Genomic DNA, 18,351 nt, shown 5'->3' on the forward strand with positions numbered 1-18,351 from the left:
AGGAATAGAGTGAAAGCCTTGAACCTGGTTGCCAATCCAGTGTACATATATAATTGTACCAAGGTCTAACTCTAAAGCTCTTTTAGGAAGTATGTTTGTGGTATTGTTGAATTCTTTGTATATGTGCTGGAACCTAATATCTTGGAAATGAGCTTTTAGATCCTCAATTCATTGTTACCACATTGCTAGATTTAAAACCTCAAGGTGAGCCTCTCCTTACAACCAATCAATAACACATTTTGAATCACCAAGAATGAGGGTATGTTTTATGTTTTTTAATTTGGCAAGTGTCATGAGTGCCCAAACAACAACCAATTATGCTTTGGTATTTGTTCCCGAGCCAAGGCCAATTCTAAAACAGTCTCCACAAACCTTCTCTTGAGTTGCTCCATCAAAGAAGCCCAGTGGAAAGTCCCGTTGAATGGAAGGATAATGTGCTCTTCTATGAAATTTTCTTTTCTGGAGAGGAAGATATTCCCTGAAATGGGAGATGATCTTTGAGACCTGAGCGGAATACATAACTGATCATCTATGAAGATAGTGTTATTTCTTAGCAACCATATTCCCAGGCGATAAATATAGGTAGGGTACAAAGTTGATTACATTTCCCTCGCCCATATGTAAAGTGTTTCTGCAAAGGAGATCCACTTCAAATCTTCTTTGATGTATAAGATTTGTAGAACAAAAGACCAAATTTCCTATGCAACTATACAATTTATTAGAAGATTATCAGTTTTCTCTTCGTGCTGTTTGCAAAGGACACAACCGCAAAGGCCCTAAAAACCTCTTTTTTGGAGGTTTTCTTTGGTCAATATTTTATTGTGAAGGATTAGCCACATGAAACATCTTAACTTATTTAGGATATACCATTTCAAGATGAATTTATACCAACATTTGTCAACTGATATGATTTGTGAATGAACTATGCTTCATAGACTAATCTAGTTGTGATCTTTCTAGCTCAATTCCAAACAAGAAAATTCCTATAATTATTTAATCTTACTCCATTGAGATCTATAATTATTTAATCTTATTCCATTGAGATCGATCTCTTTTGATGAAAAGTTTCCATTCTTCCATTAATATGCCAACCTTCTGAGTCCGTTGTGGACAAGCCAATAGTCCGCTTCAGAGATCCAATAAAGTCTTACTCTTAAAGTTATGGTCACCCTCCTACCTCTCTACTTCCTAGAAGCATCCTTGTCTTCATCAAAATATAGATATTTTGCAACAATGTTTCCTTGAAGCGATTTTGTTTTCCTTAAAATATAATTTTTTTTAGCCCAAGTCCAAACGTTTGAGGATGCTCACGTGCTCCATGGGTTGCTAGAGCGTATTTTGGAGCTGAAATCTCACGCTAGGAATATTAGCACCAAAATGAATATTCGACATTACAAAGATTACCATCAATCTGTGATAATGGCGTGGCATCTGGATTGAGGTAGCGAGTGAGTTACAGGCATGACGGAAGAGGTGGGGATGTACTCTGTGTGGGCAATGCCGCCGCCTGAGCGCAGAGCGGAATTTGTTAAGCTGATGAATGAGCTCAGGAGCGAATTCGGAGGGCCCTCGTTTGAACCCCATGTGACCGTAGTAGGCGTCCAGAGGCTGACAAAGTCCCAGGCCTGTGCAAATCTGGAAGCCGCATGCAGGGCCGTGGCACCTTACACTTGCCGCCTTAACCAAGTGGCCCGCGGCACCCACTTCTACCAGTGCGTTTATATTCTTGTCCAGCCAACACCGGAGGTACTAGGTTCGAATCCCCACACCTCACTACACGACCACATGTTCGAATCCCCGACTTATTGTGTCTTCTGTTGCTGTATTGTCTAGGTTATGCAGGCGAATCTGCTGGCCAAGAGTTGTTTCGGCTTATCCGCAAACCCTCTCGAGTCTTACATGCCGCATATGAGTCTTGTGTATGGGGATTTGCCTGACGACGAGAAGGAGAAGGCCAAGGTTAAGGCGCAGGCTAAATTCGATGACCTTATCCGCAACACGGAATTCCAGGTCTCCAGCTTGTGCTTGTACTCGACAGATACTGAAGATAAGTCCCTCACCTCATGGCATAAAGTGGCAGAATGTGATCTTAAAGCCTGCTCTGAGAAGTAGCAGTAATGTATGTATGTATCGGCTGAAATCTCTGCGCTTAAATAAATTTTAGCCGGATTAGCTTACTGATACCGTTAATAAATTTTAACCTGATCAGCTTATTGATGCCCCTATAAATTTATGCCCGTTAACCCTATGTTATTTTAGTGAGTAGTTGATAATTTATATAGTATTTTGATGTTATTATTCTGTTTGACAGCCAGATTAGTTGCCCTAACCATTAAAATTTACAGAGAGTAGCCTGGTTACTCTGGGTTCGCACTGGACTCTCTTCAAAGATAAATTGCATTGTTACTCAGATAAATTTGCAATAAGCCATTTTTTAGTTAAAGAACATAGGAAAAGCTTTGATTGTAGTGGGATTTGCACGATTATTTCGACGGAATCCGAAGCTAATGAGCAGTTGGAATGCCCATCTGAGGTAAGTGCAGGGGTAGAGTAAAGGTCGATCATTTTTCCATTTGGAAATTTTGATTTTCTGTATATATTTGTTGCATATATGCTATTTTTTTAATAGCTGGACATCAGGCATCCCGAGGCTTATTAAACCGTGGGAATGGAAGGCTCCGTATTGAAATGAAAGCCTTGGGAATGGAAGGCTCCCGTATGGAAATGCAATTGATGGAATTTGTTAGCTCATTTTTTTTAATTTCAGTTTTAATTTCAGTTTTTGAATCATTTTTTTTTTTTATGGTGGAAATGGATTTAGCATAATTATAAGAGTTTTTGAATATTTTTTTATGGTGGAAATAGATTTAGCACTATAAAAAATTCTGGGGCACCCAAAATCCAAAATCCTGAAGCTCGACAACTGTAATCTAGGTTTTCCAAAATTTTTGCAGGATTTTTATCAAAATCTTGCTAACACAAAAAATTCTATACCCTTGCATTTCGGTGCTCTTAGGAACTTGTGACTTGGTAAAAACTGGCTTCAAGATTGTAGATCAATATTATAGGAACCCAATATTGAAATGTAATTGGGTAACACAAAAAGGTCCATACCCTTGCATTTTAGTCCTCTTAAAAACTTGTGACTTGGTAAGTGTTGGCTCCAAGTTTGTAGATTAATATTACGAGGAACTTGTGTCTTGGCAAGAGTTAGTCACAAGTTGATACATTCTGGAAACACATCTTATTCGCATATCTCTCATCAAGTCTCATCACAATAGGACAAATACAGACTTTACCCAGCTGATTTTGAACATATATCCTCCAAAAAGTAAACACATATTTTTAACCATTAAACTCAAATTGTACTATTGCATATTTTTATTTTTTATGAATAACTTTACCACTTTCTGTAGGGTTGAGCTAGCCCCAGGGGTTAGCTCAACTGGTCGAGTCCCCGTCGTTAAGTACCTCACCGATCGAGAGGTGTTAAAATTGGCAACTAGGGCAAAACTTCATGTGGGTCATCTTATTCATGGTTGATAATATTTTTATTAGATTCCTCTCGTTGAGAGGTGTAGGATTGATATAAAGATCATCCGATTCCGATAAGTATTCATGGAGATATGAATTTATTTTGATTATGGAATTATTATCAAGCCGACCTACAACTCATGTAGGCTTAGAAGCCCAACAGTCGCATCTATTCAAACACCAAAGTTGTGTATAAATATAAGAGGACTTTTCCTCATTTGACTCACTCATCTCATCACATATCTCTCTCTCTACTGCGCAGAAATGAGTCTCTTCTCTACTGCGCAGAAAATGGTCTCTCTCTCACACATGTGAAGTCGGAAGCTGTCGAAACTGAAGCTGCAACTGCAGAAGTAAAGATTGACCAGCATGGACTAGAAGATCTCCTCATCTGAACTGCGCTGTAGGTTTATTTGAACCTCCTCTGGAAGCCACAACTTTTGGTGGTGGAATGAAGTCAATTCGATGGACGGTTTGTAAGATATCGACTGCCCTAGTTTGAAGCTGGAAACTTCCGAAACTGAAGCTGCAATTGCAGAAGTAAAGATTGACCTGCGTGGACTAGAAGATCTCCTCATCTAAACTGCGCTGTAGGTTCATCTGAACCTCCTCTGGAAGCCGCAACTTTTGGTGGTGGAATTAAGCCGATCCAACGGTCGGTTTGTGAGATATCGTCTGCCCTAGTTTGATGATGAAGCTGCTAATGCTGATGCTGCTGATCTACGGTTTGCTACTGCTGATATAAATCAGATTTATTGTACTATTTCTCTTTGCTGAATTATTGAAGATAAAAGAAGATTTGATCAAAGGGTTTCCCCACGCATTGTGGGGTTTGTCCCTGGCTAGCCGCCACATCTTGTGTCTCTTGTCTTGGTTTGTTTTCTGTCGATCATTTAATGTTCTATCTGCACTTTACTTTATGTACATGTGATTGCTAATCTGTGGAATATAATAAGAAAAAGAAGTAAACTGTTATAAGCATAGAACATACCATAACTTAACATGGTATCAGAGCTGAGGTGAAGACAAAGCCCAAGCAAGAGCAAGAGCAATCACCGAAGAGAAGATTGGCAAAGCTATCCTAAAATAATGATGGGGTCCTCAACACTCTTTCTTGCCGAAGACAAGCTCCGTGAGAAAGCTGACTATCACGGATGGAAGATGTCTATCGATCTAACCCTTGAGGATCAAGGAGTGTTGGATCATGTGAGAGGCAATATTGTTGAGCCTCCATCAAATGCACCTCCTGCTACTAGGAACAAATGGAAGAACGGAGAAATTAAAGCGAAGAAGATCATTCGGGACTCTATCGACAAGCGCTTGGTGGCCTACATCTCTGATCTAGACACCTCCAAGGAAATCTACGATAGACTGGTGAGTTTATTTAAAGTTAATGATGCAAATCAAGTTTTGTTTCTTAGAAATAATCTGAGGGAAATCAAGAAGGGTAAAGATGAGAGTATGCAAGCATACTTCTTAAGAATCACCGAGATCAAGAACGATCTCCTATCTATTGGGGAGACTATTAGTGACAGAGAAATAGCACTCACAACTCTTGGAGGATTACCATCCGAATGGTATGTGTTCATGACTACTCTTCTGAACAATAATGTAATTCCTGGTTTCGAGGAATTAATGGCTAGATGCATTCAAGAAGAAACAAGGTTAGAAGAGCAAGAAATTCCCTTGCCTAAAGGTCCTCCTACTGCTTTTTCTTCTCATGCTAAGAAAAGAAATAATTCTGGCTCTAAATTGAAAAGAAAGGCTGGATCTAAGGGTGGAAGAAAAGGACGATGTTTCATTTGCAATAAAGCAGGTCACTATGCAAGTGAATGCCTCGATAGAAAGGACTCTCACCGTGACGATAATCAAAATCCCTCTCATGGTAATCGAAGGAATGGAAAATTCAATAGCAAAGGTAAAAGGAATGCTGGAAATCAAGGAAGAGGGCAACCATTCAAGAAGGCTAGAAATTCCAGGTATGAATTTAACACTTATTGACAATAAGCAGGCTGAATATTATCTACCAGCTGCTCTATCTACCTCCGCTCCTTCGGACTCAATGGGAATTTGGCTCATTGATAGTGGTGCCTCAAGAAACTTCACTGGTTACAAATAAGTACTACATAATTTGGTAGAGAAAGAAACTAACCTGAAAATTGTCCTTGGAGATAACATGAAATACCCCGTGAAAGGTGTAGGCAATGTTTCTCTCAAATTGAATCAAGGTAATACGATTCACTTACAAGATGTATTATATGTACCTGATCTCAAAAAGAACCGGGTATCCATCTCGGTAATGGAAGATAAAGGCTACAAGGTAACCTTCAGCGATGGCAATGTACGTATATGGAAAAATAATGTTAAAGATGCTTTCACTCTTGGGTTTCGAGTTGATTCTTTATATCAGGTAGGTGGAAGTCCGCTAGGTGTCATGTCTTGTGACACAACTCTTCAGTCCAAATTTTGGCATCGAAGGTTTGCCCACCTTCATTACAAAGCTCTACCCGATGTAAGATAGATGGTAATAGGGATGCTCGAATTCCAAGTAGGTGCATGTCGAGATGTGTCGAAGGAAAGCTCAAAAGGGGACCATTCCTTTCAAGTCAATGCAAGACTTCCGATATATCACAACTAGTTCACTCAGACATATCTGGTATGATGCCTGTGAACTCCTTGGGAGGATATTCATATTATCTCACTTTTACTGATGACTATTCTCGAAAGACCTGGATATACTTCTTGAAAAAGAAGGATGAAGTGTTCTCTTGGTTTCGACACTTCAAAGCCCTAATCGAGAATCAAACCGAAAAGAAGATCAAGATCTTAAGAACTGATAATGGGACTGAATATGAATCTAATGAGTTCCATGATTGTTGTAAAGAGGCTGGCATCAAGAGAGAGACTACTATACCATATACTCCTGAACATGATGGTGTGGCTGAAAGGAAGAACCGCACAATTATGGAAGCTGTCTGGGCCATGCTACATGATCAAAGACTTTCGAAGTTTCTATGGGCTGAAGCTGCAAACACTGCCGTATATGTACAAAATCGATGCCCTCATCAAGCATTGGGTTCCAAGACACTTGAAGAAAAGTTCTCCGGTAAGAAACCTGATGTTTCTCATTTTAGAATTTTTGGAAGCCCTGTATATTTTCATGTGCCGAAAGAGAAAAGAAATAAATTGGGTGCATCTGGAAAGAAGGGAATTTTCGTGGGCTATGGTGAAGATACTAAAGGCTATAGAATCTATGTAGCCGGTCAAAGGGAAGTCGTAATTAGTCATGATGTCACCTTTGACGAAGATATGGCTCTTAGCAAGGTGAACAATCTTCCGACTTTGAGGAGCTCTCAAGAAGCCGACACCAGGGAACCGAAAGAAAAGGATGATGAATCAATGCCTGATGTAGAAGAACCCATGGATCCGATTGATCCTCCTCCACATGAGCCTTCTAGGAAGAGGCCTTCATGGCTTAGGGGGCTACTTGATGATGTTGAAGGACATGCTGCACCCCGAGGAACCTTTCATGAAAGTAAGAAACCTAATAGGTATTAGGGATACTTGACCATCATGAGCAAGATCATACAAAATGAGCCTTCATCATTCTCAAATGTCGTCAAGCATCAAGTATGGAAGGATGCTATGACCGAAGAATATGAGTCTATCATGAAGAATGATGTCTGGGAAGTAGTTTCTAGACCCTAGGACAAGACAATTGTTACTTCCAAATGGCTTTACAAGATAAAGCATGCAGCAGATGGAAGTACGGAAAAGTATAAGGCTCGTTTTGTTGCTCGTGGTTTCTCCCAGAAGGAAGGTATAGACTATGATGTGATATTTGCACTTGTTGCCAGATATACGACCATCCGCTCGATCATAGCCCTTGCGGCTTCACAAGGATGGAACCTACATCAGATGGATGTCAAGACTGCGTTCTTGCACAGTTCGATCAAAGAAGAGGTCTACGTGGAGCAACCCGAAGGATTTGAGATTTATGATCGAAAATCTCATGTATGCAGGTTGAAGAAGGCTCTCTATGGGCTGAAGCAAGCACCCCGAGCATGGTATGAGAGGATCGACAGCTACTTGATGAAGCTAGGATTCACTAGGAGTGAAGCCGATCCTAACCATAGTTTTAAAAAACGGCCGTTTCGAAACGGAAACGGCCGAGTTGGTCTGTTCCATTGCCCTCCGGAGTGATTCGGTACAAAAAATGGCTCGGTTGGCTGACTCGGCCAACTCGGCCGTTTCCCGTACTGACTCAGCCGAGTCACAAACAGCGGCCCGTAACCCACTAAAACAACGATTTAACATTATTTTAATGAAATTTTAAGGGGTTTGCTGATTGGTTTGGACTTCAAGATGTTTTATGAATTAGATAAATGTTATTTGGGGTCCATTCCCCCCTCCCAAACCCTATTTAACACACTCAAATGCTCTCTACTATTGATATGCTATTCAAATTTCATGGTAATGTTAAATTAAAGTGACATTCTCCTTAATCTTCATTTTCATCATTTTACTTAAATTTTTAACATTACCATGAAATGACTCAGGATGTTTGAGAGTGGTTTCGGCCTCATTGGATTTCAAATGGAGAAAGTAGAATTTTAGATTTCATTAAAAATCCAGCAAACTTATCAGTTTGTTAGGATTTCAGGATTGGAGGATTGCAATGTTTCCATTGAATTTTGTCATGTATTAGGGTATGGAACTCGTATTTAATCAAGAGCACCAATCCCTCTATGTACCTTGATGTTAGTGACATTGGTTGTCGAACTCCTCTGGGATTCGCTCCCAAACCAGGAGCTTCTGAAAATGTCGCTCCCGCTCCTGTTTTCACTCCTGCTCCTAAGTAACACAAAGAAGAGAAACCATTTGGATAAAAAACGGTTAAATGATCTAGTTTATGTCCAATACAACCTCTGGCTCAGACGAAACCATTTGCTGAACAAAAGACCTGATTCAGATCCCATTGTGTTGGAAGACATTGATCCAACATCAGATTGGGTAGTGGAGAGTCGTCCAACAGAGTTTGATCCTGATGAGGATCTTGATTTAGATTTAGATATCGAGACATCAGTTGAACTTGAACAAAACTGTTCAGTTGAATGCAGATCCCAATCCACCAGCCTCAGTCTCACAGCCAGCAAGGACTCTAGTTGTAGGTGCTTCCTTTGCTCAGCCACGACAGAAGTGCAGCCGCATATCTACTTTATCTCAGCTTGCATCTGCTGCAGTTGCACAGCCTGCTAGTGGTACCACTTCTACAGCTGCAGTTGGAGATGATGATGAGGAGGAGGAGCCATGGGGCCCCCTATCTGACTCTAATGATGATCCAGAGATTGATCGACATGATCTTGGCTCCTCTGGCAGTAGCTACTAGCCAGTAGCTGTAGTACTAGTACTGGAGTCTGGTCACAGTTTACTTTTGTTGTAGAGGCCATTTCTAGCCTCCTTGGTTATGTGTTTTTTGTTTTGAGTCTTTGATCATGTATGACAGTTGACTATGTATTGCCATTGGGTACCATTTTGATATAATGGATTGGTTCATGAGCCTACTTTGATCATATGTTGTCTTCCATCTATATTATAATGCTGTGTGTTTGGAAACATGAATGAAAATCTTTAAAATTATGTTTAAAATCTTTAAAATTATGTTTTTTTATAAAAAAAAAATATTTAATGTATTTTTTACAACGACCGAGTCATTGAAATCGAGCCGGCTGAGTCATTACCGTTTCGGAGTCGGAGTCGGAGTCGATCCTCGGCCGAGTCGGAGTTTTAAAACTATGATCCTAACCTTTACTTTAAGGTTGAAGATGACAAGCCTCTCATACTGTTGTTGTATGTGAATGACCTCTTTCTAACAGGTGCATACCCTCTCATTCACAAATGTAAGAGGGAGTTGGCTTCTGAATTTGAAATGAAGAACCAAGGACTTGAAGTGTGGCAAAGGCCAAGGGAAATTTTCCTATCTCAAGGAAAATATGTGGTGAAGATTCTGAAAATATTTGGTATGATGGACTGCTAGCCTGTGACTACCTCAAGGATCTTAACTTTCAGAAGTTATATTGTAGTGATGTCGGACCAGATTTGGGAAATGCCTATGAGTTTCAAAAACTCATTCGCGTTGATGTTCTTGGTGAACCTCAGTCCGAACATATGTTTTGCAGTTAGCATTGTGAGCTCATATTTGGTTGAGCCTCACTGGATTGATGCCAAGAATCTTCTCAGATATCTTCGTGGCACAATTACTAATGGGTTAAGATACACTGCCGGAGATGTGAGACTACTTGGATATACTGATGCTAATTGAGCAGGTAGTGTGGTGGACCGTAAGAGCACTTCTGGGTGCTGTTTCACCTTGGGATCTGCTTCGATATCCTGGATGAGTAGGAAGCAGAAGTCGGTGGCTTTGAGCACCGCCGAAGCAGAGTATATTGCTGCTAGCATGGCCTCCTGTGAGGCAGTCTGGTTGTGAAAGCTCTTTAGTGAGCTGTTTGGATTTACATTGGATACCACTATGATTCTCTGTAACAACAAGAGGTGGGATTCGATTATTGAGGAATCCCGTATTCGTCGATTGCTCCAGCAGATAGACATCATTTGGGATATGGTAAGTCGATGAGCAAGGAGGCTTCATAGCATTAAGATGATGTACAGGTCGATACACCTTGTCAAAGCCTCGAGGAAAGATCTAATTTGTGATTTTCCCAAACGACTTGGAGTCGTCAAGAAACCCTTGTATAAGGGTCCCTGCATGTTGCATACATTGAGCTCTGGGAGCTTTGAGGGCTTGCGGTTCTTACTAGAGCAATATACGACCACAGGGTGACTCACCCTCCCCTGGTGGTGCGCACTGGAACAAGATGATTCGCTTTCTTGTGGAACAAGATGATTCACTCTCTTGTGGAATATGATGATTCGCTCTCCTGTGTAGCGGGATGATTAGTTCCCCTGTGGGGCCTGGATTGATGTGTTCTCCATGGCGATTGTAGCAGGATTGATGTGTTCTCCTGTGAGGCCTGGATTGATGTGTTCTCCATGGCGATTGTAGCAGGATTGATGTGTTCTCCTGTGAGGACGGGATTGATTAAGTTCTCCTGTCGAGGCATCCTACCCATGCAGTCTGGGACTCATGGGAAGTACCTGTCATCTGTTCAGTGAGCAGGGAAATGAAGTTAGGGACCATAGTAGTACCGATGGACGCATCGTTGTATCTACCGTACTCCCTACGCTAGGATGACCTCCATTGATCTGGGATCAATGATACTGGTCTGGGACCAGTGGTAGGAGTTGTACCATACTATGACACTGACTTCGGGTCGGTTGAGACTGGTCTGGGACCAGTGGTACATACTCTGAGACTGACTTCGTGTCAGTGCAGTACTGGTCTGGGACCAGTGGGAGTGGTACATACTATGATGCTGACTTCGGGTCGGTTGAGACTGGTCTGGGACCAGTGGTACACTCTCTGAGATTGCGATACTGGTCTGGGACCAGTGGTAGGAGTGTTACTTACTATGAAGCTGACTTCGGGTCGGTTGAGACTGGTCTGGGACCAGTGGTACACACTCTGACACTGACTTTGAGTCAGTGGAGGATGATTCTGGTCTGCGACCAGTGGAGTTGTACTCACTATGACGCTGACTTCGGGTTGGTTGAGACTGGTCTGGGACCAGTGGTACATACTCTGCAACTAACTTTGAGTCAGTATGATACATCCTCTATCATTTCTTCTTCTTCATAATTCAGACAAAAGCAGAGCAGAACAGAACAATGCAAGAGCAGAGCAGAATAGAGCAAAACAATAAAGATCAGTACAGGGCAGAACAAGACAAAGCAGAACATACAGAATAGAGTAGAGTAGGGCAAGGGACACGCTGCACAGGGCAGTGCATTTGATGGATGAATAGTAACGACCGATAGACATATTGCAGATGAAGTTCTCCCTAGTTGAGAGGGAGTGTTAATATTGGCAACTAGGGCAAAACTTCATGTGGGTCATCTTATTCATGGCTGATAATATTTTTATTAGATTCCTCTCGTCGAGAGGTGTAGGATTGATATAAAGATCATCCAATTCCGATAAGTATTCATGGAGATATGAATTTATTTTGATTATGGGATTATTATCAAGCCGACCTACAACTCATGTAGGCTCAGAAGCCCAACAGTCGCATCTATTCAAACACCAAAGTTGTGTATAAATATAAGAAGACTTTTCCTCATTTGGACTCACTCATCTCATCACATCTCTCTCTCTCTACTGCGCAGAAATGAGTCTCTTCTCTACTGCGCAGAAAAGGGTCTCTCTCTCACACGTGAAGCTGGAAGCTGTCGAAACTGAAGCTGCAACTGCATAAGTAAAGATTGACCTGCGTGGACTAGAAGATCTCTTCATCTGAACTGCGCTGTAGGTTCATCTGAACCTCCTTTGGAAGCCGCAACTTTTGGTGGTGGAATGAGAAGTCAATCCGACGGACGGTTTGTAAGATATCGACTGCCCTAGTTTGAAGCCGGAAACTGCTGAAACTGACGCTGCAATTGCAGAAGTAAAGATTGACCTACGTGGACTAGAAGATCTCATCTGAACTGCGCTGTAGGTTCATCTGAACCTCCTCTGGAAGCCGCAACTTTTGGTGGTGGAATCGAGCCGATTTGACGATCGATTTGTGAGATATCGTCTGCCCTATTTTGATGATGAAGCCGCTGATGCTGATGCTGCTGATCTAGAGTTTGCTACTACTGATATAAATCAGATTTATTGTACTATTTCTCTCTGCTGAATTATTGAAGATAAAAGAAGATTTGATCAAAGGGTTTCCCCACACATTGTGGGGTTTGTCCCTGGCTAGCCGCCATATCTAGTGTCTCTTGTCTTGGCTTGTTTTCTGTCGATCGTTTAATGTTCTATCTGCACTTTACTTTATGTACATGTGATTGCTAATCCGTGGAATATAATAAGAAAAAGAAGTAAACTGTTATAAGCATAGAACATACCATAACTTAACAAGAGGTCACAAGGTCACAGGGTCAATTCTCCTCGACGCCATTGGGATTAGGCCCTGTTAGTCTGGCCGACTGGCTTTAAAAAATTCCCTTCAGGGTTGATCTGCCCAAATTTTTCCAAAAAAAAGAAATTAACTGATTTTTTTACTTGTAACCTAAACCCTTTGTTTAGGTGTTCCCAACTTCAAGAATGGGAAGAGGAGGCATGATCCAGACAATAATTCCATTAACCTAATCACATGATCCTACTAATTTGTAAATTGAACTAAAGGAAACAGAAAAGATAAGCGAAGCCCCCAGGTTTTCAAAATTCTTAACTCGGGAAACGTGAAGGATGGCCCTTTTTTAAGTATTGTAAAGCAGTGGGTTCTCATGAATCTTAACTGAAGACACAGGAAGAAGAATGCATTTTGAAGTGTTGTAATACAGTCCAGCTTTTGTGTGGCGTCTTACCTGATAAATTTATAATTAACCATTTGATTAAAGATGTTATTTAATATAAATGAATATGTATCATTTAATCTAGCCTTTCAACTTTGAATTATATAGATTAAAAGTGTTCAATATTAAGCTTTAAACAGAGTGAAAAAATAATTTCCATTCTTCGTTGAGAAGTATCAGGAAATACCAATGTTTGGATGAGATTGCTTTACAGGAAAGGCTGGCCAAGCAATTTTGTATTTTTAAGAAATTTTGTTCATTTGGGAAATTGTGTTTGCGTTTGTTTTTGTGGAGGGAATTAAGTAAAAGAGATTGCTTTACAGGAAAGGCTGGCTAAGCAATTCTGTATGTATTTTTAAGACATTTTGTCATTTGGGAAATTGTGTTTGAAATTGTTTTTAGTTTTTTGTTTTGAGGGAATTAAGTAATTGGGCTGGTTTCGTATTCGATTTCAATTACTATCATTATAATTTTTAGGTGTCTATGTATACATTTTCCATAAACACAAGCTAGTGGAAAGATTTGAAACGTGAATCACTTGATATATAACATTTCATTTTCACTGGCTTTGCCAATTGAGCTGCTCTGAGGACTTTGTTTGAAGTTGTCGGTTAATCAAGTTTGGAAAAATTGTGATAAGTACCTTTTTGTTTTGGGCAGGTAGCACAGGCATACTGAAATTCATTTGAACAACAATTCTCTTTTTTAGAACTTTGGTTTTTTTTATGGAATTGTTTTTAGTGTGATTCTTTGGACTTTTCGGTGCCGGAATCCGGCGGAAAAACTTGAAGTGAAATCTTGATTTGTGTTATTTAAACTGGTTTTTTTAACTGTATTTATGGATTCAGCACCCTGAGAAAAACCCCTAGGGCACTTTGATTGTGCAGGGATTACTCATCAAGCTTGTGATTTCAATAAATTGCTGCCAAATTTGAGAGAAATTTAATCGGAACAGCTCACCAGAAAAAACTTCCAAAAATTCGCAGTAAAAACAACTATTTTTTTGCATGGCCAAACATAATCATTAGGCTTTCTGGAGGGAGCTCATGCAAAACTTAGTTCAGGTTAGATGCATTCAGGTGCAACAAGTAAAGTAAAGAACTTGTACCGCCGTGATTCACAAACTATGATTTGATGGCCAATTATAATCGTAAGGATTTTGCCCGAGGGCTTCCGCAAAATTAAGATCTGATTAGATGCATTAGGTGCTGTGATTCACAAATAATAATAGGTTTCCTTGTTGATAGCTCCCGTTCAAATGAGAAAAAGTTTAATCAAATTTGACAAGAAGCATGAGTTACATTAAAATCTGAGTTTAGAGTTATTCTGAGAATGGGTGGTCGTTGATGTCTAAAACATTTTAGAAGGAAAAAACAGGCTAGCTTCTCTGGTGTGCCATTTAGCTATGAAGATTACGATATGTTGAATGTGAATGTTGCTCGTGTTTGAAAGATATGTTCAATTTATACTTCAATTATTGGTGATCGTAACGTCAATGTCTGAGAATGTGGCAACTTAGTTTGACACCCAAGAAGTGATGTATCGTCAATGTCTGAGAATGTGGCAACTTAGTTTGACACCCAAGAAGTGATATATGAGATTTCCATTTTCACTTTTGTGTTTTTAACCAGCAAGAAAACCCATTTACATTATAGTCGAAAAAGAAATATAATATATTGCATCTCTAAACTTGCATGTTTTTTTATTTATGCCTAGCATGTTATATGTTCATGGATGGCTCTGTTTTGAAATTGCCACATGTCATAATTCCACACATCACCATGGGCCATTTGTATGCATATGTGAGGTTTATGTTGTCACACCGTTATTGTTTAAGGGTTGAGGTCGTAATGCTAGTGCACTCTTTTTCTAGAGAGAATCAATAATGGTTTTTTTACTTTTTATTTTAAGTAAAATTAAATCTCATGACTTTCAATTATTTTTGCATTTTGATTTATAAGTGATACCAATTTTACACATTTTATTTATATTTTACCATAAAGTGCATCTTGTTAAATTTTACAACTCCAGCTACCAGCTATTTATTATCTAGTAAATTTTCTTGCTGTAAATTTATTGAATAAAATATTCATGGAATTTTGAACGAGTAAATAAAATATAAACAACAAAAGCAAAACACAAATGCGCACACACAAATTTTCCTTTTCAAATTTGTTGCTTCATTAATTAAGTTCTTCAGAATAAAGGGGCTTTCCCAAATAAGAAAATAAATGCCCATTGAAGAAATTACACACAGCAAAACCTGAGTTTTTCAACTGACAAAAACCTCATGCAACTAGATCCGTACAACTTGTATGGCCCGCAATCCTTTTGCTCCCGTGTTTGTATTGTCTGCTCACCGCACGAAGCTTGTACATTGGTTCTAGTGCACGTGTCCATTGATATCACTGTTGTGCAACACTTGTGGGCATTATATGGATTGTGTTTGCTAATGTTGTTCACACATGTGGCAACCTGCAATCTCCAGCTACAATGTGACCTTGTATGGATTTCTTTCTAGCTGCAAATTTGTTCATAAAACAATTTTTTCTTTCTTGACGGCTATATTTCTCTCTTCTATTACTCCTTGCCCTCTTTTTCTAGAATTTACACACTTGGATGAATGTCCTTCTCCACCCAATGATTGAGATCTCATTGTTTCACTATGTGCTGTACTCACTAATATATCATTCCCCTTAGCCTAATCTTCCTTTTATGAGTTCGAGTTATTGACTAAATCCACAACTCTAATGTCCAAAGTGATTGATGGCTAAGATTAGATCTCAACTCATTTGAGAACAACACTTGAGATTCATCTAATTTACTAATGCAAATAACCTTTGTATTTCATTAGATTAACTCATTTTTTTTTATAAAATGAAATTACTTTAATAATTCATGTAATGAAAGTAATTTGCTAAGATTAAGAGTCATTTGGACAACTTCTACTTGTCTATACACTTAGGCCTATGTGGAGGTACTTGCCTAATGCTACTATGATCAACACTTCCTCTTAGAAAGGAAGGTACTCGTGAAGAGCCACCTAGATCAGGGTTTTCCCCTTGTCTTGGCTCAATTTCCCATGCATCATCCTTCACCAAGGCTTTTCTCCAAACCTCTTGGTATGTTGCCTCCTTAATGATGTTAGTCATGTGTGCTGTGTAGTTCGGAAACTTCTTCGAAGGCCTACTCTCCCTGAATGTGCTCCTAGTAGCCTCAACATGTTGTTGAGCATCCTTCAATGTCAAACCACATGGATCTCGTCACAAAACTTGGAGTTATTGGCTCCCCCTTGCCACTTGAAGGTTGACTTCTTGAACAGGAAGTCTTTGAACGTTATTCTCCCCACGAAGCCTCCTACTCCTCATCCTTTATCATTGTTGGTGGTAACTCATGAGACTTCATAGATGCCAAGTTCTCCTCGAACTTAACATCTCTACTCATAACAATGTTCCTCTGCATTGATATGAAGATCATGTATGCTTTTGAGGTCTTGCTATATCCAACAAATATCCCCTTCCCTCCTAAAGGTTCAAGCTTCATCCTCTTCTCTACAAGCACATGGATGTATAATAGACAACAAAAGATCATATTTACGACTTGCAACCCGTTTTTGGACCTTTTCTTGGGGTAGCCTAGTATTGATCATGGGGGATATTCAGGGCATTCTTAGTTGGCTAGATTATATAGGTAGTGGAGACATGGGTGCAATGTGGGCGGTGTTTTTTGCCATGGTTGGGTGACTCAGTTTTGGATGCTATGTTAGTATATGTATATTAAATTTTGAGACCCCTTCTTTGGATCTCATTGGTTGACATAGGTGGGTTTATATTTTGATCCTTTGGATTTGGGATTGGAGGCTTTACAATTTGGGATGTTGGTGGTTATCATCATAGGCTCCATAGGGGTTATATATGTTGGCAATGGCTTGTTAGGGTTTTGTTGGGGATTACAAGGTCTGGTATCTTTTTTAATCAGATACACATTATGTTTCTCTTAATATGCTATAGGGTCATATTTTCATGGTTGTCTGTGGGGAGCTTATCCATCATTTTATTTTGTAATTTAGATGCTTGTGATGTGTATTATCTGCCTGGATTTAGTGTTGGATTACAATTAATTGTTGGTGGTTTGTAGTATACGTTTCTAGGGTTTGTATATTCTGGGGTGTTTCGTTATACATGGTTTTCAACATTTACTTGTTGGGCACTCTTGGCGATTTTGGGTTTTCATGTTGATCTACCATTACATATCTAGTGAGTTCACATTTTGGTGGGATGTTTGGCTCCATATGGACATTGGTTGGCTTATTAATTCCTCTCTTTAAGTGGCGTTTCCGCTTTGTTTTTGTTTTTGTTTTTTTTTTTCAATATAGACTTTGGATATCTATGGTTATATTAATTGATACTTGGCCACAGTTTGGTGGATTTCCATATATCCCCTCATGATTTTCGGGTCGGACTGAATTTCCATGGCCATTTGATGGACCTTTATTAATTGTATATGTCAGCTATTAAGTTGGGGTTGTTCATTGGGCATATCACAGTGCTTATGGGTTGTGCTTTCTAGTGTGTCATGCTTTCATATGTGTCATTTTGATATTTATTTATTATTTTTTGTTGGTCTTGGTAATTATATTTATGACCTAACACTTATTTCCACTTAGTGGAGTTTATGATAGTCGATCTATGACGGTTGAATGTGGTGGGGATGTTTGACATTACCACTCTGGAGGCATCTAGCACCTTCATGCATTGTCTTGATTCCCTTGAGGCAAAAGTATTTATTCGGGAAACACAAGTGTCTGAGGAATGTTTCACGCAAGGTCTACATGGGCACTTTCTTAGCGGGTGCATCTTTGACCTACTTTAATCTAAGTATAGGGCTCTCATTGTTGTTGGGCGTGCGGAGAGAGCTTCCTTCCTAGGTTTTTTGCTCACATACCTCTGATGCCCTCTTGCCTTCAAAAGCATTTAAGGTTGACGAGGTGGTACAAGAGCTCAGATTTGGAAGGGACATTTGTTGGACAATGTGCACTAGTCGGTAAGTGGTGTTTCAGGTATATGAATGGCCTTCAGATGTGGGACTGGGTGGCCACTCATTAGGCCCCTATCATAAATTATAAGCCTCGTATCGGCGTTGTGTTTAACCAGTGGTTTTGTTTTCATTTCCTTCACTCGAAGAATGTTGATAAGATATTGAGGACTCCTTGGGTTCTTGGGCGTAGTTACCTAGCTCTTCAACACTAGGATGTCAGTTTGAATCCTTTAATAGAGGTTCTGAGCTGGAAATTCACCTGGCTTAAGCTCTTAGGTCTCCCATTGGAGTTATGGACTAGGTCGACGCTCACTGCCATCG

General features: G+C 39.8%; 1 protein-coding gene across 1 annotated transcript; it reads left to right on the forward strand.

Moving 5' to 3' along the window:
• Positions 1 to 1,293: 1,293 nt before the first annotated feature.
• LOC149205871 (cyclic phosphodiesterase-like) lies at positions 1,294 to 2,295 on the forward strand. The gene is made up of 2 exons (XM_089395198.1): positions 1,294 to 1,746; positions 1,834 to 2,295. The coding sequence occupies exons 1-2, from the start codon at positions 1,462 to 1,464 to the stop codon at positions 2,110 to 2,112; spliced, it is 564 nt and encodes a 187-aa protein (XP_089251324.1). The 5' UTR covers positions 1,294 to 1,461; the 3' UTR covers positions 2,113 to 2,295.
• The last annotated feature ends 16,056 nt before the right edge of the window (positions 2,296 to 18,351 follow it).

This window comes from Pinus tabuliformis, chromosome 1_2 (assembly GCF_031772625.1).
Source record: "Pinus tabuliformis cultivar Carrire ecotype Pingquan chromosome 1_2, CPIR1, whole genome shotgun sequence".
Taxonomy (NCBI): Eukaryota; Viridiplantae; Streptophyta; class Pinopsida; order Pinales; family Pinaceae; genus Pinus; species Pinus tabuliformis.